Source organism: Schistocerca gregaria, chromosome X, assembly GCF_023897955.1.
Source record: "Schistocerca gregaria isolate iqSchGreg1 chromosome X, iqSchGreg1.2, whole genome shotgun sequence".
NCBI lineage: Eukaryota > Metazoa > Arthropoda > Insecta > Orthoptera > Acrididae > Schistocerca > Schistocerca gregaria.
Window position 1 is genome coordinate 506,494,298 of NC_064931.1, and position 22,251 is coordinate 506,516,548.

The following is a 22,251-nucleotide window of genomic DNA, read 5'->3' on the forward strand; positions in this document are numbered from 1 at the left end:
GTAGAGAGATAGTATGATTGTGGTTCGATGAACCCTCTGCCAAGCACTTAAATGTGAATTGCAGAGTAGTCATGTAGATGTAGATGTAGATGAAGAAGAAGATCATTGACCGGTAGGCCTTATGTATATGAAGATGGTATCTGTTCTTTCGGACATGTCCAGTCATCCTAGATGACAGGAAAACAGTGGCCTGGTCAGATGATTCCCTATTTCATTTGGTAAGAGTTAATGGTAGAGTTCGAGTGTGGCAGAGCCCCCACAAATCCATGGACCGAAGTTGTCAATAAGGCATTGTACAAGTTGGTGGTGGCTCCGTAATGTTGTGGACTGGGTTTACAAGGAATTGACTTTGTCCTCCGGTTCAATTGAACCGATCTCGACTGTAGATAGTTATGTTCGGTTACTTGGAGACCATTTACAGCCATTCATGTATCTCATGTGCCCAAACAACTATGTCATGTCACTGGGCCACAGATATTTGCAATTGATTTGATTTGGACACCCAGATCGCCTGACAATGAGTCCCATCGAACATTTATGAGGCATAATGAAGAGCTAAGGTCGTGTACAACATCCTGCACTGGCAACACTTTCGCAATTATAGATATCTATAGAGGCAGCAAAGATTTATCTTCTCATGTTGTGTTAAAAGACATCTAAATATGTTAGTTCAGCTGCGTTTACACTAACAAGTCGCCTGCAGAAGTTATTGCTGCAAGTTATTTCTAGCCGCTTGCAGCTGTGTTTACACATCAGCGCAAGAATTAAGCAAGATTCTTCTGCAAGTTCTTTGGCAAGAAACTTGCATCAAAAACTTGCTGATACTATTTACATATGCTTTCAGTACCACAACGAGTGTCAGCCGAAATGTGAAATGACAAGTAGGCGGTTGGGATATGCTGCAGCTCTTGTAATTGTAATGCAAAACGTGAAAAAGAAAAAGAGAAGTATTTGGGTTAGAGAGTAGATAATGAGAAGATCGCAATATGATGCCTGTAATAACCTTTTGCAAGAACTTAGTATCGAGAGCATGGGTACTTTTGAAAACTTTTGCAGAATGTCCTCAAATTATCTGGAGTATTTGTTGATGTGACACAAACTTCGGTACTGCTATTTCAGCAAAGGAACGTTTGCTAGTCACTCTATGATTCATAGCTACCGGTGAGCTACGAATAAAATAGGCACTTCATTTATTTATGTGAAACATACAACCAAAAAAAAAAATTTGAATTTTTAAATCTTTTCTTTGTAGGAGACTCATAAAAGTCCCTAATGCACTTGTTTCATATTCCCATCAGCACGATTTCTCTGATCGTACCCAATGTATGTAGAGCCATCCCTAATGCACTTGTTTCATACTCCCATCAGCACGATTTCTCTGATCGTACCCAATGTATGTAGAGCCATTTTTAACGTCTTGAAAAGGCAAAATTATTTGAAGGTATGTGAAAACACAACAATGAAATTAAATTTTTCTTGAAATAAACTGCATTTTACAGAATGATATGCTTATAAAATGTTTGTTTCTAATTATCATAAAATGGAAAGTGACAAGCTAACTAAATGGAACATGTAATAATTACACATCGTCTTTTTCTAGACTCCTGAAACAACAAGCGAGTGGATGCAGGTGGCGAAGGGGTTGTGTCTTCAAGTTATGCTACTTTCTATGTACTTCTTTTATAGATGTGTCGAATATCGACGAGATTTCTTTTAATGCGCTCATCTTCTTCACTCTATCCTTAAGGTCTCGGTTATGCACGTTCTGTATTTCGAGGTAGCTCTCCACGGCTTCAATAAAATGTTCTGTATCCTGCTTCACCCATCCCCGTTTCTCCTCCATTTCTGAAATTTGTTTGCATATAATACGTTAGATGGGTACATAAAATTAAGTCATCACATTAAGTAAAATGTTAAATATGAGTATTATGCAGACGACATACTTACTATAACTTGCGCTTCCTACTTGCAGGAAATATAAATAAATCCTAAAAGATGCAAGTTACTTGCAGATACTTCTTGCGTGGTGTTCACACTGGAAGCGGAAAACGTGCAGCAAGTCACTTCCGCAATAAATTGGTACTGTCGCAAGTCGACTTGACGATATGTTTACACTTGCAAATCGCGCGGCAAGTTCCTCCACGCAATTAAATTTGCTGCAATAACTTGCTAGTGTAAACCGAGCATTAGAAGGTGCATGTGCAAGTTTTTAGTGCCTATGGATGGCCAGTTTCAGAGATTCACGAAGTGATCATGCGCAGGTCGACAAGTTTACTCTAACATCCTTGCATGAGGAGGATAACTTCGAGGCTCTTATTATCTTTGAGTTGACAGCACACTGTCAACGATAATGTGAATCAGATCTTGTTTTCACTCGCGTCCGTATGAGGGAGATGGATTATTTGGAAATTTAAACTTTTCTGTGTGTAGTTTAGGGGTGTTAAATAACAATCCACACACGTTAATCGTAAAAATGGTGCTTTGTTATCAAGTCATATGTGTTATAAATAATCATAACCGGTGTAGAAACCTGTAAAATGGCCACTGTAGCAGAGGATGGAATTGAACTGGCGGAGCCATCGATAAGCCAGCAGAATGGGGAGAAAAAGAAAGCGGTTTTCGGACCTGAATATGAGGGAGAAGGTGAGAACCCATTATTTACATTTCTTTATTGTATGTACCGTGCGTGTTCGCCCAGTTGACGTTTTGTGTATCGCTGTATGCAGATGATTGTCGCTCTTGTGTGTGAAGGAAATCATTGTTGTTTAAGTAAACATGTGTCATTAGTTTCAGGGATAGTAAACCATTCATCGGCACTGTGAGAACATTCAGAATGAGTTTTCAAACCTGTTCGTAGTATGTATGTGACAACGTGTAACTTGTCAAAAAGTAATAGTGGTTCTATGTCAGCATTGTGTGTTTGAGATTTGTATAAATCACATGAATCGAACCTACAAGTTTTCCTTCGCTCACATATTATATGAAGTAATTTTTTATATTCAGAGACATTTACTGTAATTTGTTGAGTGTCAGCTTCATGCATACGAAATTATTAGAACGCTTTCCAGAATCTATGCTAGAAACCGTAATATGCTTTGGTGGTGTGTTGATTTTTCTGTACAGTAGCCAGAAGGTATAACGTTGAGACATATTTGTGTCCTGTATGACACTTTCGACAGTCACTTTTAGCTCGAGTGTGTGTGAAAAATGCCATTTGCACTTTCGTCATCAAACGAATGTCTCCACCCCCCCCCCCCCCCCTCCCCTCCCCACTTCCATGAGTAACGGACCCAGCTTAACCACTGGTTAAAGGAATGTTACTTCCAACAACAACATGGCAAAGCTGAAATATGTCGTGGTTGTCAGTAGGCCAGTAGTCGTTTTGCTTTACACATTGAGAGATTACTTGAATGTGTCAAGTTTTTTTATTGTCATTTTTGTTGATGTGTGTAAACACTTGATTTTGTTTTTCAATAGGCCTATAGACAGTCATCCTGGTGTGACAAATATTATAAATTGTCATACTTGGCCATTTGTTCCAGTAATTGTGTATTCTTATAAGTGATACTTTCAACACAACAAATATTTTGGGACGTATAGAAAATTAGCTGTTTCCCAATTACGTCCTTCTTTCCCTCTCTTACTTTATGATTCTCCAAATACTGAGGAAGTCTTCTGTTTATCAACTGTTAACAACCAAAGCTCTGGAGTCATTTTCATGTCAGATGTTCTGTATGCATACTTCATGAGTTTGTGAAAGATCTCACCACATTGTCTAAACTCGGTATTGTTGTCCTATGGTACTGTATCTGTTTAGCGATTGGTTTTTTGTCCCTTTTTAGCAACATCTTTTTCACTCTACAATTAATGTGTCTGATCCCACTCTTTAACCATTTCTATAAAGAGCCTATTTAGCATTCTAGGAGGATAGGTCTCCTTATATTTCCACCTACCAAGCTATCACTTCTGCAGATTTTAATACCAGAGTATACAGTTTTTATAATTCATATGTTTGGCAGCTGTACTGGTTTATGCTTGACTACAAATGTAGATCATTTGGTTCCTATCTTGTCTAAGGACGTTTTGTCACAAAATTATATTTTAACTTCTCACAGTACTTTATATGTGTGAAAAACCAAGAGACACCATGTTCTAGATCTCTATTAAACTACTACAAATGAAGGCAATGAATAGTGTGCTTTTAAAAGTTAAATTCTGATTTGATTCACTTGGTTCTTCAGGTTACTACCAGTAATGTGATGTGTAGCTGTATCTATGTAATACATATACAGTATTGTTATTTACTTCAGTCATTTAACTTCTGTGTTCTCATTTTTCGGGTTGTTGTATCATTTTGTAAATGTGTATTGTCACTGTGTAGTCACACTGTTTACTTTTCTGACATTTATGATATATTTAACTCTTTATTTATTTTATTATAATTATAAGCAGCTTGTTGTTTCTCATCATGTGCTTTAAAACTTTATTTACATAAAAGATTAATATGAAAGTTTTTTGTGTGTGCCCATATGGTAGTAAATTGACATTAATCAAGACTTGATCATGAAAATGGAAAATATTCATATCTAAATGTTGGAAGACAACAATCAATAAAGAGGAACCATGTCTTCAAAATGTGAATGATACAGCTGTGTCAAACAAAAAAGCAAATTCACAAAGTAATGCACTAAATATGGCACACAACAGATAATTCTGTTGGCCCAGTGTTTATTTTGCATTCACATTTATTGACTTAAGCAACTTATAACCAGTTATCGCCTTCCAACATAACCTAGACATCAGGCTACACTACGCGGGTTTGTTGCCATAACCAAGATGTTAAGGGGGGAGACTGAAATCACATTGTAACAGAGGTGCAACCTATTTATTTACAAAATAAATAAATTGAGTATTTGTTGTGCCAGCACTGGTTATGCATATTAGATAACATTTTTGAATCAATGTTTCCTCAGTCAAATTTTCTCTTGAGCTTACCAGTTGAGTCCTGAGCAGTTGAGGGTAAAATTTAAATTGGGCCAAGTGGTGTACTTCAGCAATGTTGCCATTGCTTTCACCATGTTGTATGATGAGAATGAAAGAAGTTGAGTCAGCTGCTGGTTGTATGAAGCCAATGAGAAAGCAGTGAACAGCCAACATGTTTTGAAAGAATGTCACAGTCTCTGAACCCATAACATATGCAGGAGAAACAGGGAAATATTTTGTCAGTCAGGATTATTAAAGTAATTCAGGCTATACTATTAGGTCCCAACCTAATCGCAACCTTATTATTTGTGGCTTATTTGGAAGAAACTGTTAACTCTGTGTGATGACCAAGATCATTAATTTCATTTTTGTGGATGAAACTGTCATATTCCAACCTAATCATAACCTCGTGATGCGTGACATCCCGTACTGGGGGGGGAGTCAGGTATTTGTCTCAGCGATGACGAAGAGAAGGGTTTCAATTCTGTCTCTAGATATTTCGTGCCCTTCTCTCCCCCCCCCCCCCCCCCCCCTCCCCAATTGCTTAGGTAAAAGTATTATCACACTGTCTACATGACGGTGTTGCATTGCCAACCTATGAGTGATAGAGGAACACTGTCACTGGCCCTGGTGCAGAATTTAACTGCAGTAGGTCATCGAGTACCATGATCCTTTTCATATAGGTAATTTTTCATTTGACAATACTGTATTTGATACAATTTTGTCGGTGACTTCTTAACATGCAGATCGAAATGAAATACCTATATTAACAAAAAAAAAAAAAAATGAAAAAAAAGGGGGAGGCAGGGAAACCAAACAGCCTACAAAATTTTATTGAAAGTACATATGAGGAGTTTCATGGCACTTGAAAGCAAAAGGGTCATTCCACGTGAAGTGTCCTAGGGCTTCCAGCTCAACCATCTTCAATTTTGACAAATTTTGTAGAGCATGTACCTGAGGATCCTACATGGACGTATGCAAAGTTTCAGGCTTACCCATAACTTGGTTGAGGTGCTGGAGCCACTTTTGTGAAGACCGCTTTTACCAAGACCAAAAACTCGTGGAGAAATCTTCAAGTTTGGCATTCCAATGTTTCTAATGTAAAAGAGCTAGAATCTTGCTTCTGAGTTTAGTGGTACAAATTTTTGTGCTTTACACACAAATTATGGAAGTAGAGTTCAGAAAGTAAAGCATTTGGCATAATCTCAGTTGAAAGTGGGCAACAAATCATGTCACGAGAAATTTGTCCCATACTTTGAGGCATAATTAGTGGAAAAAGTGTGCTATGGGCCTGGTCTTTTGCCAAAATAATGTCTGTCTGGGAGTTTAGTACATCAAAAATTTGGGCCTGGTTGTGCGTTTAGTTAATGTGCTACCATTCTAAAAATTTGCTAAAAAACATGAAATATATCCATGTTTAAAGTCATGTGTGTCAAAATGGACATCTACCACATTACGTTCACTAAAACCATTCAACAGAGCGCAATTTATTTTATAAGAAAAACTTAATTTCATTTTGGTGTCTCTTTGAGTAAGGTGCAGAAATTGCTCCTAAACTATTGAATATTTTGTAATTCGAGAAAAATCTCTGCATTGGTCCATGGTGGCTACACCACTACCAATCTCAATGAGTGGTAACCCCATCGCCAAGGGGCCACACCCGATAGCCATGCAAGGTCAGCCACGAGTGGATTTCCTTACTACACGTTCCCAAGCTTGAAAGTGAGAGCTTGGCAGGTTCCCAAGCCTGAATGTGGGTATCTAGCGGGTTCCCAAGCCTTGTTTGGGTCTCTTTGTGGTTCCTAAGCCATAATGCAGAATTCTTCAGTTGTTAAATGCTTTAAATTTGTTGCTGATGTCCAAAACTATTGCTTCTGGGAAACTGTATTGCCACCCTATCATTGAAGCAGCTGGAACTGGTGTGACTGCAATTATCTGTAGTTCTGGAATCCAGCATGTGTGTCTGCTGGCTGGCCAGGAAATGATGAGCAGCTCCGTGAGGAGGCATGAAATTAATCAAGGCATCATTTTCTTCACATGAAACTTCACGGATATTTCCTACCCACCATTTTCCATCATAAATGCAAGCGACATACTGGCCAGGCTGTAGGTCAGTAATAGCATTTTCTATAAAGGACTATGTATCATTTGATACTCTATGAATCTCAAGTCGCTTTCAGCCAATTGGCACAAAATGGTGATGGTCGCTTGTACCAGACACAGTGCATCCATCCTCAAAACGTTTTTCTTGATCAATTTTTGCATCTTCAATAATTTCTTTTTTAATATAGATAAATGCAATGTCATGCACATTTTTGGCTATTTCAAACAGATCTGTTGGTCAGGTTACCTTCCATTCGGGAAGTGGGTGCACTCAGCGACTGTTATGTGATGAGTGCAGCAATCAGTCGACCTTTTTTTAGATTTTGTTGCGCAAATCCAATACTCAAAGAACTGTGATTGACACCCGAACAACAGGGACTTACATGCATTGACAATAGAAAATAGTGCATTGAGAATGGCTAGCTACTAGCTGAAATCTGGATTTGCGTAATAAAATCTAAAAAAGGATGACTGATTGATGCCTCTATAATTTATAAGATCTGTTGGTGTGAAGATTTGGTTGTCATTTGGGCACTGAAGGCTATCTCTTACGCCTAAATGCTTAACTGTCTCCCAATTCTGTCACATGGTGTTTTCCCATGACTTGTTCCAAAAAAATTCCATTCTGCAGTAGTGCCAAAATCTTTTTTATGACGGCAAATATTTAGGAAGCTCTTAAAATTTTTGTACTGTGTGACTGAACCATCACTAAAATAATGAATGTGCTTATTTTTTAAAAAATGCACTTCAGGAATTTGATAAAGTACATTAAAAACACATGCACTGCGACTGTGTCATGTCGTAGGCAATCGCTGATTATGCAGTAGCTGACGCTGTTTAGGTCTTCATTATCTTTGTAGTAAATGACAAATAGATGTATTGTAACTTGACTATTTTTCCCAATTGAATCATTGAACTGTCTCTTGGACAATAAAGGAGTAATATTCAGTGAAATCCATCAATATAATCAAATCTCCTGGTTTGAAACCTTCTTTAGTGAATTGTAAAGGCTTGCTCTGATGCTTTGCAATGTAGTGGTGAGTAGAAATGGCCAAAAGTTTTGTAACTAATACTTCAATGAATTCTTCAACTGTCATTTCTCTGGTTCCAAGTCTCTGTCAGTGTGAGACCATTGTTTGATCTGAATTGTATCCTCAGGATCAGTATTTGCAAAAGCACTTTCTAAATATTCCTTTAGAGCTTCTCTCCTAACATACTTCACAGCGCTGAAGCATGCAATCCTTTGTTTCCAAATTAGACGATTTTGCTCAGTAACATGTTGTAATCTTCTTTTATTGGGCTATGTGCCAAAACAAGTTTCACATTTTTATGTATTGTGCAGAGACAAACTGAATGTGAACCAGCTGTGCCTACAGTTGCACACCACTTAGGACTTGTTGTTGTTGTCTTCAGTCCTGAGACTGGTTTGATGCAGCTCTCCATACTACCCTATCCTGTGCAAGCTTCATCATCTCCCAGTACTTACTGCAACCAACATCCTTCTGAATCTGCTTAGTGCACTCATCTCTTGGTCTCCACACTGCCCTCCAATGCTGAATTTGTGATCCCATGATGCCTCAGAACATGTCCTGCCAACCGGTCCCTTCTTCTTGTCAAGTTGTGCCACAAACTCTTCTTCTCCCCAATTCTATTCAATACCTCATTATTAGTAATGTGATCTACCCATCTAATCTTCAGCATTCTTCTGTAGTACCACATTTCAAAAGCTTCTGTTCTCTTCTTGTCCAAACTATTTATCGTCCATGTTTCACTTCCATACATGGCTACACTCCATACAAATTCTTTCAGAAACGGCTTGCTGACATTTAAATCTATACTCGATGTTAACAAATTTCTCTTCTTCAGAAACACTTTCCTTGCCATTGCCAGTCTACATTTTATATCCTCTCTACTTCGACCATCATCAGTTATTTTGCTCCCCAAATAGCAAAATTCCTTTGCTACTTTGTGTCTCATTTCATAGTCTAATTCCGTAAGCATCAGCCGACTTAATTCGACTACATTCCATTATCCTCGTTTTGCTTTTGTTGATGTTCATCTTATATCCTCCTTTCAAGACACTATCCATTCCGTTCAACTGCTCTTCCAAGTCCTTTGCTGTCTCTGACAGAATTACAATGTCATCGGCGAACCTCAACATTTTTATTTCTTCTCCATTGATCTTAATACCTACTCCGAATTTTTCTTTTGTTACCTTTACTGCTTGCTCAAGTTAGATTCAATAACATTGGGGATAGGCTACAACCCTGTCTCACTCCCTTCCCTTTCATGTCCCTCAACTCTTATAACTACCTTCTGGTTTCTCTACAAGTTGTAAATAGCCTTTTGCTCCCTGTATTTTACCCCTGCCACCTTCAGAATTTGAAAGAGAGTATTCCAGTCAACATTGCCAAAAGCTCTCTCTAAGTCTACAAATGCTAGAAACATAGGTTTGCCTTTCCTTAATCTATTTTCTATAAGTCGTAGGGTCAGTATTGCCTCACGTGCTCCAACATTTCTACGGAATCCAAACTGATCTTCCCCGAGGTCGGCTTCTACCTATTTTTCCATTTGTCTGTAAAGAACTCGCATCAGTATTTTGCAGCTGTGACTTATTAAACTGCTAGTTCGGTAATTTTCACATCTGTCAGCACCTGCTTTCTTTGGGATTGGAATTATTATATTCTTCTTGAAGTCTGAGGGTATTTCGTCTGTCTCGTACATCTTGCTCACCAGATGGTAGAGTTTTGTCAAGACCGGCTCTCCCAAGACCGTCAGTAGTCCCAATGGAATGTTGTTTACTCCCAGGGCCTTCTTTCGACTCGGGTCTTTCAGTGCTCCGTCAAACTCTTCACGCAGTATCGTATCTCCCATTTCATCTTCATCTACATCCTCTTACATTTCCATGATATTGTCGTCAAGTACATCACCCTTGTATAGACCTTCTATATACTCCTTCCACCTTTCTGCTTTCCCTTCTTTGCTTAGAACCAGGTTTCCATCTGAGCTCTTGATATTCATACAAGTGGTTCTCTTTTCTCAAAAGGTCTCTTTAATTTTCTTGTAGGCAGTATCTATCTTGCCCCTTAGTGAGATAAATCTCTACATCCTAAGCCATTTTGCACTTCCTGTCGATGTCATTTTTTAGACGTTTGTATTCCTTTTTGCCTGCTTCATTTACTGTGTTTTTATATTTTCTCCTTTCATCAATTAAATTCAATATTTCTTCTGTTACCCATGGATTTCTACTAGCCCTTGTCTTTTTACCTACTTGATCCTCTGCTGTCTTCACTGCTTCATCCCTCAGAGCTACCCATTCTTCTTCTGCTGTATTTCTTTCCCCCATTTCTATCAATTGTTCCCTTATGCTCTCCCTGAAACTCTGTACAACCTCTGGTTTAGTCAGTTTATCCAGGTCCCATCTTCTTAAATTCCCACCTTTTTACAGTTCCTTCAGTTTTAATCTACACTTCATAATCAATAGATTGTGGTCAGAGTCCATATCTGCCCCTGGAAATGTCTCACAGTTTAAAACCTGGTTCCTAAATCTCTGTCTTACTACTATATAATCTGTTTGATACCTTCTAGTATCTCCAGGATTCTTCCATGTATACAACCTTCTTTTATGATTCTTGAACTAAGTGTTAGCTATGATTAAGTTATGCTCTGTGGAAAATTCTACCAGGCGGCTTCCTCTTTTATTTCTTACCCCCAATCCATATTCACCTACTATGTTTCCTTCTCTCCCTTTTCCTACTCTCGAATTCCAGTCACCCATGACTATTAAATTTCCATTTCCCTTCACTACCTGAATAATTTCTTTTATCTCATCGTACATTTCATCAATTTCTTCATCTGCAGAGCTAGTTGGCATATAAACTTGTACTACTGTAGTAGGCATGGGCTTCGTGTCTATCTTGGCCACAATAATGCGTTCACTATGCTGTTTGTAATAGCTTACCTGCATTACCCCTATTCGATTTTGTATTTAAAACCCTGCATTCACCTGACCAAAAGTCTTCTTCCTCCTGCCACCAAACTTCACTAATTCCCTCTATATCTAACTTTAACCTATCTATTTCCCTTTTTAAATTTTCTAACCTACCTGCCCAATTAAGGGATCTGACGTTCCATGCTCCGATCCATAGAACGCCAGTTTTCTTTCTCCTGATAACAATGTGCTCTTGAGTAAATTCACAAAATTTGGAAAATCCAATTTCAGGTCCATTTTTCTTGCAGTATGCAATAAACACTTATTTTAAGTTGCTCAGTAATAAGTATTTTCATTTTTGTACCTTTTCTCAATTAATCTGAACAGTAATACATTCCTTTATTCCTGGACAAATCATACTAAACTCTACTTCGTAAAAATGTTCAATGGCTCTTGCCTTCACAGCCTCAGAAAGGTTTTTCCTATATTTACCTTTGGGCTGTGCCAATATTCCCTGTTCAGTTTTTAACTTTCTAGCCTTCCTTACCATTCTTTATGAAACACAAAATTCTTCCATAGTCTTTTTGATATACCAGCTTTGGGGAACTATTGTCAAAATTTGAATTTTCTCATTATGGTTTGATGTATGTAATTTGTCTTTCAATTATTAGATCAGCTGACTGTAATCTGAACAAGTCAAGCATTGCTTGCTTGTGGATGGTTGCTCCAGTTCACTGGAATCAAGTCCTCCCCCTTCTGCAATTTTCATAATAATTGCACCTTCAGCTTGATGTATTTTGTGCTTTGCATATCCTTTTGTATCCACTGCACCAATTTGTTGAAATTTTAATGGTGATATTTCAACAGCTGTTAACCTTGTATTCAAATTGTGAGCAACATTAGTCTCCTCATCTTCATCTGACTTTCATTTGTGAATATTTCAGTGTATCAAATTCTTTTCTATAGTAAGGGCACATTTTTTTGGCCTGGTTTAGTATCAGGCACGGTTATCCTTTTTAGTAAGTCATCTGTTTCTATGTTGATTGAGCGCAATCTTTTTCATGTCGTATGGTTTTTCTTATCGAATTGGTTGCAGCATTTTCAGTAGAATTTAAACCACTCTGTTCAGTAACTAATTCTTGTTCTCCTAAGCAAAGTTTCTTTACAGCTTGTAGTCATTTTAAGCCACTGTATGTCATTAAATGGCATGGTGAATCAGTATTTCCAAAACTCCATACATTAACTTTATCTTGTTTTTCCATTTTAGCAACAACTTGATATGCTTCAGGCACTAAAATCAAATTGTCAAGTCCTAAATAAAGAAAAGAAATAAAATTAATAAGCATTCAGCTTCACATAAATTACATAGCAGTGTCTAGTACAGTTAAATGGTTAAATTTAGCCTGAAACTGTCATAAACAAGTTTAAAATTGCTCAATAAAAAGGAAAATGAATATTTAAACACTGCAGACATAATCAACAAAATTTCAAATTTAAGGCACAATTTTTTGCACTTTACCCAAAAAGACACAAAAATAAAATAAGTTTTTCTAATATAGTGATATGTGCTCTGTTGGGTGGTGTTAATGAATGTAATGTGGTAGGTGTTCATTTTGAGACACATGATTTCAAACACGAGTATATTTTGATACATTCATGTTTTTTAGCAAATTTACAGGGCAGTAGCCCAGAAATTAAACACACAAGCCAGGCCCAAATTTGTGATATACTAAACACACACACACACACACACACACACACACACACACACACAGACAGACAGACAGTAGTTTGGGCCAAAGACCAGATCCATAGCACACTTTCTCCACTATTTATGCCTCGTTAAAGTATGGGACAAAGTTCTAGCAACGTGATTTGTTGCCCACTTTGAACTGAGATTATGCCAAATGCATTGCTTTCTAAACTCTACTTCCATGATTTGTGTGTAGAGCACAAAAAGTTGTACCACTATACCCAGAAGCAAAATTCTAGCTCTTACACATTAGAAACAGTGGAATGCCAAACTTGAAGAATTCTTCTCGACTTTTTGGTCCCAGTAAATGTGGTCTTCACAAAAGTGGCTCTAGCACCTCAGCCAAGTTACAGGTGAGCCTGAAACTTTGCGTAAGTTCATATAGGACCCTCAGGTACGTACTGAACAAAATTCATCCAAATTGTAGATCGTAGAGCTGGGAGCATCTTCTAAACTGAGACACTTGACATGGAATGACCCAAAAACTAGAGTAACATGTTCACACAACTGAAAAGATTGCTGAGGAACTCTAGAAGTATACTGATAAAATCAAGATCTTCATCAGCTGAGGCTGTTTGGATTGGTATAAGTATTTGTTCCTAGGCTGTAAACTTATAGTGATAAGTTTTTGTAATACCGACTAGGAATTGGAAGAAATGGTTATGCCAAAGAAAAGGGTCAACATTTGTGGACCTGTGAAATCCAGCTATAGATTATAAATTGGCATCACAAATACACGTCCTTGCAAAACTTTAGACAAAAGTAAATTTCATATGGTGTGTCACTGCCAAGTAACAGTTCAATGAAATGTAGACCATACATAGAAAAACAGTATAGTACAGAAGGTAACTGAAAGAAATAAGCAATGAGACAAGAGAAATGACACTTTTATTCAAAGACAGGAACTGCACTGAAGTCTCCACAGTTAATGATGGTCCCTTGAATATGTCAAATGGTATGTGACCACATTAAACATCTTAGGTGGAGGAGCTTATGAAATATTGGAATGAGGGGGTATTGGGCAAATGGGCTGGCCCACCCGTTCCCCTGACTTAAATCCCATTCAGCACCTCTGAGATGCATTGAGGAGATGTATTTACAGTACTTCCCCATACACCAACAACCATCCAACATTTTTCAACCATGTTGGTGGAGGAATGGAATGCTCTACCACAAGAACTCCTTACCAACCTTGTGCCCAGTGGGGAAGCACACTGTGGGAAACACATTGCCATCCGTGATGACAACATATACTTATTAAGAAGCACCCACCATATGTAATGTCCAGGGGTCCGTCATGAATCACGGAGACTAAAGTGAAATTATTGTCTTTGAATAAAAGTGTCATTTCTGTTTGTCTCATAGTGTATTTCTTTCAGTTACCTCTTCTACTACCCTGTTGCAGTTAATTATGTATGACACAAGTTTCATCAATCTATGTTACTTGACAGTGACATGTCATGCGAAAGTTACTTTTGTCATTAAGTTTTACACACTGGTGTACTAAAGTACCAGAACTTTAATTTCTGAGATTCCCACCAAAAAGTAAACCTGAGCTATATGATGTTCAAGTGTGTTACAAAAAATTGAAGAGGGGATAGAATACTTCTATGGGAACATTGGACTCGATACTAAAATTGTAGAATAAGGAGGAAAGAAAATTGACCAGAAATAATATATGGAAACTGACAACTGCATAGTAGGTAACACAAGTTTATTGCCCTCTTAAAGCTATTTCTGGAAAAAAAAGGAAAATCAGAGTATATTTGTTTAGACGAAGGCAGTAATGCAAATTACAGGTGGTATGTTGTTAAGTGTCCCAAAATTTAGTTTTGAACCAAAAATGAGATAATTTTCAGTCACTTTTTGTTTATCCAGGAATCATCACACAATGATAAAGCATTTATCATCATAATAAAGTGAAGAATTCATGTTAGTATTTTGCAACCATGGCTTGTTAAACTGATAGTTTGATAATCTTCACACTTACCAGCACCTGCTTTCTTTGGAATTGGAATTCTTACATGGCAGTGTTTGGCATGTCACATATATCTTGCACACCATGGGGAATAATTTTGTCATGACTTGCTCTCCCTAGGATGTCAATAGTTTTGACAGAATATCGTCTACTCCAGGCACCTTGTTTTAACTTAAAAGGTCTTTCAGTGCTCGGTCAAGTTGTTCTCTTAGTATCATACCTCCACCTCATCTTCATCTATGTTCTCTTGCCTGTCTATAATATTACCTTCAAGTTCATCTCCTTTGTATAGGCCTTCTGTATACTTCTTTCACCTTCCAGCTTTCCCTTCTTTGCAGTACTGGTTTTCCATCTGATGTCTTGATATTCATACGGCTGCCTCTCTTTTCCAAAAGCCGGCTTCTCCTCTTCTCCAAAAGCCTCTTTAATTTGTCTATAGGTGGTCTCTGTCTTTCCCCTGATGAAGTAGGCTTCTAAATCCTTTATATGTCCTCCACCCATTCCTGCTTATCCATTTTGCACTTCCTATAAACTTTTTTCTTAGGCATTTGTATTCACTTTTGCCAGCTTCATTAACTGCATTTTCTTATTTTCTTTGATTAGATTCAATATCTCTCGTGATATCTGAGGACATCTACTAAGCCTTGTCTTTCTACATATTTGATCTTTTGCTGCTTCAGTATTGCATCTCTTGAAGCTACCCATTTGTCTTGTGTGGTGTTCCTTTTCCCGTTCTCGAATACCCTTAACAACTTCTGGAAATACCTAACTTCAACTCATCCATTTGTCTTTCCAAATTTTCTAACCTATGTACCCAATTAAGTGATCTAACATTCCATGCTCTGACTCGTAGTATGCTAATTTTATTTCTCCTGATGATGACACCCTGCTTAGTAGTCCTCACCATGAGATCCAAATGGGAGACTATTTTAGCCAAGAGGAACCACACATTTGTGTGGCCCCTCAACAGATATCCCTACATTGTGGTTACAGGTGTGCTGGAGCTATCTGTAGCACTGAGACATGCAAACCGTCCTATCAATGGCAAGGTCCATGGTTCATTCTTCTTTACAGAAGAATGGGAAAACTGGTAGAAACTAACTCCAGGGAAGATCAGTTCGGATTCCAGAGAAATGTAGGAACACGTGAGGCAATACAGATCCTGTGACTTGCCTTAGAAGATACTTAGAGAAAGCTTCTGACAATGCTGACTGAAATACTGTCTTTGAAATTCTAAAGGTAACAACGATAAAATACAGGAAATGAGAGACTATTTACATCTTGCGCAGAAACCAGATGGCAGTTGTGTGTGTCGAGGTGTGTGAAAGGGTAGCAGTGGTTGAGAAAAGAGAGAGACTGGATTGTAACCTTTCCTGAATGTTATTCAATCTATACACCGATCAAGCAGCAAAGGACACCAGAGAAAAATTTGGAATAGGAATTGATCATAGAGAAGAAATAAAAATGTTGAGGTTTGCCAGTGACACTGTAATTCTGCCAGAGACAGCAAAGAATGTGGAATAGCAGTTGAACAGAAAGGACAGCATCATGTAAGGAGGATACAAGATGAACATCAATAAAAACAAAGAAAGAATAATAGAATGTAGCCAAATTAAATCAGGTTATGCTGAGAGATTTGGATCACAAAATGATATATTTAAAGTAGTAGATGAGTTTTGCTATTTGGGCAGCAAAATAACTAATGTGAACAAAGTAGGTTATAAAATGTAGACTTGCAATGGCAAACAAAGGAGCTTATCTAAAGAAGAGAAATTTCATGGCATTGAACATAGATTTAAGTGTTAGGAAGTTTTTTTTCTGAAGGTATTTGTCTATACTGTAGCCATGTATGGCAGTGAAACGTGGATGATAAGCAGGTTAGATAATAAGAGAGTAGAAGTTTTTTTTTTAATGTGATGCTATAGAAGAATGCTGAAGATTGGATTGGTAGATCACATAACTGATGAGAAGGTGCTGAACAGCATTGGAGAGAGAAGAAATTTGTGTCAGAACATGACAAAAAGAAGGGATTGGTTGATAGAGCACATTTTGAAACATTAAGACATCACCAGTTTACTATTGGAGAACGAGGGGGGAGGGGGGGGTTTGTAGAGGGAGTCAAAGAGATAATACAGTAAGCAGATTCAGAAGGATGTAGGTTCCAGTAGTCATTCAAAGATGAAGAGGCTTGCACAGGGTAGACTAACATAGAGAGTCGTATAAACCAGTCTTCAGACTGAAGACCACAATTAAAACAAACAATTCAAAAATACAGAATATATAAGGTGTTGAGGACAGTTCAGGTGAACTGGGTGATATCTGCATTTCTCTAAAATTGTAAGCAAATGTATATTTTGCAGTATATGTGAAATTCCATGGAATTGATATTGCATTATTAGAACAACTCATTGCTAGTTAACATAACCAAGTTTGAACAGTAACTCACATAAGAATAAGTCAGGTTTCAGTGACTGAAGAAAAAGACGATGATCTTGTTTGTATGTAGTTACTATGCTTAGAGGCAATAAAAGTGTAGAACGGTTGCCTCAGGTTGTATATTTGGTCTACATGTGTTGTTGAGGAAGGTTGGCAGTTCTCACCATGAGATATAATGAAAATGTGAGATGTGGTGTCAACATTCAGTTGCAAGAGGGCAGGACAGGCAATGTTTTTTGTAGCAATAATTTGTATTTCTTTCAAATCCTCATTGAACCACTACGTGTGCAGTGTTTTAGGAAAAAAGTTATTTGAATTCCAAAAGTTCACAGGATATTTTCCATAACAGTAAGAATAATTTTGTTGCCCGTGATATATGAATGGAACTATCCAGTAACTTCCAGAGTTGGGTTTAAACACAAGGGATGACATCTAATAGTCATCTAGCTTTTCCACTAGATATTTTAATTTATTTCAGCACTGCAGTACTAGGCTCCAGCAATATCTCATTTTTTTCTGTTGTCAGAAACGTGATTTATAATCCATGGCTCTGCCTAGCTAATTTGATACTATTAGCCTTCATATGTCATTCTGGCTGCAGTTTCTTACCTATTTTTCTGCTTGCTACCTCATTTTGTAACGAGTCTTTTAAAGGCCAGTTACGCCTTGGTTGTCACAGTGGCTCCTATTTGCACAAACCAAGTATTCATTTGTGCCTATAACATGCTGTGTTCCTTTTTTCCATGTACATAAGGATATTCCAGTCATATTTCTCAATTATCAATGATATTGGTAAGCCTGTATGTGGCCTCAGCTTTACATGAGTTTGTCTCATTTGCATTGGTTTTCCTCTGATTCACAAAACTGTCAAAAAATTAGAATACTCTTGTTCTTCCAAGTTTTTGGAATTTTTATATTAAAAACAATCATTTCTTTTACTACTCTCTTCCATTATTGTTGACAGAACACTATTAGACAGATATAATTGGAGACACCCCCTCCAAATGTGAAGATACTAGAAGTATCAAGTATTGCTTAATTTGATTTGGGGGGGGGGGGGGGAGATGAGATGAGGGAGGGCAGGTGTATTAAAAATTGTTGACAAAGGCCTGAATACAGTAAGCAGGTTTGAATGAACGTATATTGCAACAGTTAACAAGTAAGACTTGAATTGGATAGGTTAGTATGGACAGCTGCATCAAACTAGTTGTTGGATTGAAGTGATAACAACAACAACATGCATGGTTTTATTAAAGATGGTGTCAGTCTTGACTTGATCCTAGATCATATAGCTGTTTACAGATCAACCTAATTTTTAATTTGAAATTTGAGCAGTGTTGGACCCAGTAATATCTCATGCACACAGAGAATTGCCAGATGTGACATTCACATTGTTAAAACAGGTGATAAAATTTAACCCTGGATATTAGGCTACTAGTTGGGTGCTTAGCAAAGTGAGATTCCTACATATATTTAGGTGGTAGTATTAGCTATGAGGCATCGTACATAAACTAAAGATCTGTTTGGATACAAATTTTTTTAAAAAATGTACAGGTAGAAATTTTTCATGAACAACAACATAATCATTTATACTCATTTCACTAATAAATAAAAGTTTAATATGAGGATAGTTGCAGATCCATACTGAATGCCTTAAACATTGTTAACTATTGTGAGTTGAGAGTGTGTATAGACACAATTATGCAAAAATTTTTTCTGATGGAAACCATGATGATATTGGTGGGTCTGTGATATGGTGATGAAACTTACCTCTGGATTGATTCAATAAATAAAATACTTGTACCTATCATATTGGTTTTGAAGCTCTAGCAGCAGTCTTGTTTGCAAACTGAATTATAAGAATTCTGGCATGCATTAATGCATAAACAATTGTTTACACGACAGGTGGACCTGTGGACCTGAATTCCCATAACTTTTGTCAATACCAGCACATTTATATGGGTTGAAGCTGAACAGTAAACACAGCTCTTTATTGGTGTTAGGATCATAATCATCCATTTCATTTCCACTAGATAAAGGCTTCCTGTAAATTTCGTTGTGCATTATAGTCTTCAGCCACATGCACCCGTATTTATCTTATATGTGTTTGAATGTCATTTGCATTTCATTTTCATTACAGTCATAATTAAGTATCAGCCTGTTTTCTGGTCCTTTTTTTATTTACCAAAATGCATCTCGCCATTGTTCACTGAGCAACCGTTAATTTTCACATTTTTGCAAAATCAAAAGTCCTTGCATCACTAACATGTTAGAGCTGTAAAGTTTCTGGTTCAGATGCGTTGGAAACTTAACTTTGAAAACTAATATTTAGCTCTTCAGTCCATCATATTATTCATTTTATTCCTTTTCCTATTCATCCAGTCATCTTCAGTGGCTTTAAGTTCAAAAACTTAACTGGTTGTAAGATTTCAGTGTTAAGGGTCATTTGACAATGGGCAATGATACTGATTGCATCAATTAAACAGTGTGGTAATGACTGCATACCCAAGGCTCCCTGATATATCGTCTGTAGGAAGAGACCTCTCAAAATCTAAACATGTTCCAGAATGTTATGTACAGTTTGGGGGCAGTTTTCATAATCACATTTACAACACCACTACTTCTTATCCTTCTTTGACTCTGAGAGCATATTGGTTTTACTGTGCACATTGATCACTACCCATTATTCAATTTCTTCTAAGTCTGTTTAATTGTGTGAGTGTTTTTTCTTCTCTTGTGGTGCTACACAAGTCATTCACAATGATACCATAAAAATATAAATGTGGATGTCCATAAATTGTGGTATCAGTGTTTACACTCAAACCATCAGGAACAATAACAAAAAATCTGTGTGCGTTATTAAACACCAAACGTACATTTTTGCTGGGTTTGTTTTGTCAAATCACAGTAAGCCCTAAATGAATGCAGCAGATATCCATAAATTATGGCATCAATATTTACACTCACTCCATCAGGAGCATTAACAAAAAATCCTTGTGCATTATTAAATCAAACATACAGTTCTGCAGTTGGTTTGTCAAAGTACAGTAGGTCATAAATGAGTCAAGCAGCACTAAGATTAGTAACATCTTCATAGAACAGAAGACATACATCTTCCATTCAGTGGTCAACTGGAGTTGTCAAATTATAACTGATTTTCAGATCTACTTTCATGTTTGCTCTATTAAGTTCTTCCATTAGTTGTTAAAGTTTATCTGCTCTAGAAGCTGAGAGTAAAATGCCATCAGCAAAATGGAAGTAGTTGATTGCTGATCTGTTACCATGTATGCATCCTTCTTTTCCCCAGTGTAGAGATATGAAGAAATATGGAGAACAGTCAACCTCATCATTTATTTCTCAACTTGGTACTACCCTGCTGAAATCTAATGAAATTTGTAGCCTTGCTACTAATGTAGGTTGAATGTGTATTTCGTGTCAAACGCTTTCTTAAAATTTATGAATTTCAGGTAAAATAGTAATTCATACTCATTGTTCAGTTCTGTTATTTTTGTTTGTGATTTATAAGTCATCAGTTGTGTGTTCAAAGATTATGTCACCCACTTCCAAAATAACATTTTACTTAATTCAAAAAGTCGTATTATTGTTGGCGTTTTGTTATCCTGTATATGTGGGTATCATAAAATTGCAGATCATTATCTAACAGCTATTTATATATCTGTCCTTGTACAAAATATAACTGTTTTTTGTATGGAAAACCTGCAGAACCTGCCATGCAGAATAATGTGCCATACACTGTCATGGATCTTATGTTTGGAATTCGTAATATTAATGTTGTACAATTTTAATGGCTTTTGGTGGTATCATGGGAAGAATTTTAATTTTGAATACTGTTACATTTGCAGACATCTTTTTTGTGTACATTTCCTGATTAACCTGTTCATTCATATTGTTGTTGTTGTTGTTGTTGTTGTTGTTGTTGTTGTCTTCAGTCCTGAGACTGGTTTGATGCAGCTCTCCATGCTACTCTATCCTGTGCAAGCTGCTTCATCTCCCAGTACCTACTGCAACCTACATCCTTCTGAATCTGCTTAGTGTACTCATCTCTCGGTCTCCCTCTACGATTTTTGCCCTCCACGCTGCCCTCCAATGCTAAATTTGTGATCCCTTGATGCCTCAAAACATGTCCTACCAACCGATCCCTTCTTCTAGTCAAGTTGTGCCACAAACTTCTCTTCTCCCCAATCCTATTCAATACCTCCTCATTAGTTACGTGATCTATCCACCTTATCTTCAGTATTCTTCTGTAGCACCACATTTCGAAAGCTTCTATTCTCTTCTTGTCCAAACTAGTTATCGTCCATGTTTCACTTCCATACATGGCTACACTCCAAACAAATACTTTCAGAAACGACTTCCTGATACATAAATCTATATTCGATGTTAACAAATTTCTCTTCTTCAGAAACGCTTTCCTTGCCATTGCCAGTCTACATTTTATATCCTCTCTACTTCGACCATCATCAGTTATTTTACTTCCTAAATAGCAAAACTCCTTTACTACTTTAAGTGTCTCATTTCCTAATCTAATTCCCTCAGCATCACCCGATTTAATTTGACTACATTCCATTATCCTCGTTTTGCTTTTGTTAATGTTCATCTTATATCCTCCTTTCAAGACACTGTCCATTCCGTTCAACTGCTCTTCCAAGTCCTTTGCCGTCTCTGACAGAATTACAATGTCATCGGCGAACCTCAAAGTTTTTACTTCGTCTCCATGAATTTTAATACCTACTCCAAATTTTTCTTTTGTTTCCTTTACTGCTTGCTCAATATACAGATTGAATAACATCGGGGAGAGGCTACAACCCTGTCTCACTCCTTTCCCAACCACTGCTTCCCTTTCATGCCCCTCGACTCTTATTACTGCCATCTGGTTTCTGTACAAATTATAAATAGCCTTTCGCTCCCTGTATTTTACCCCTGCCACCTTTAGAATTTGAAAAAGAGTATTCCAGTCAACATTGTCAAAAGCTTTCTCTAAGTCTACAAATGCTAGAAACGTAGGTTTGCCTTTTCTTACTCTTTCTTCTAAGATAAGTCGTAAGG

General features: G+C 37.3%; 1 protein-coding gene across 6 annotated transcripts in view; it reads left to right on the forward strand.

The window, feature by feature from the left end:
- Positions 1 to 2,322: 2,322 nt before the first annotated feature.
- Positions 2,323 to 22,251, forward strand: part of LOC126297383 (phosphatidylinositol 4-phosphate 5-kinase type-1 alpha) — a gene marked incomplete in the record, with an annotated part of 309,051 nt that continues 289,122 nt past the window's right edge. For all 6 annotated transcript variants that reach the window (XM_049988111.1, XM_049988110.1, XM_049988114.1 and 3 more), the window contains 1 exon segment: positions 2,323 to 2,643. In XM_049988111.1, the coding sequence (XP_049844068.1) occupies positions 2,538 to 2,643 (106 nt within the window).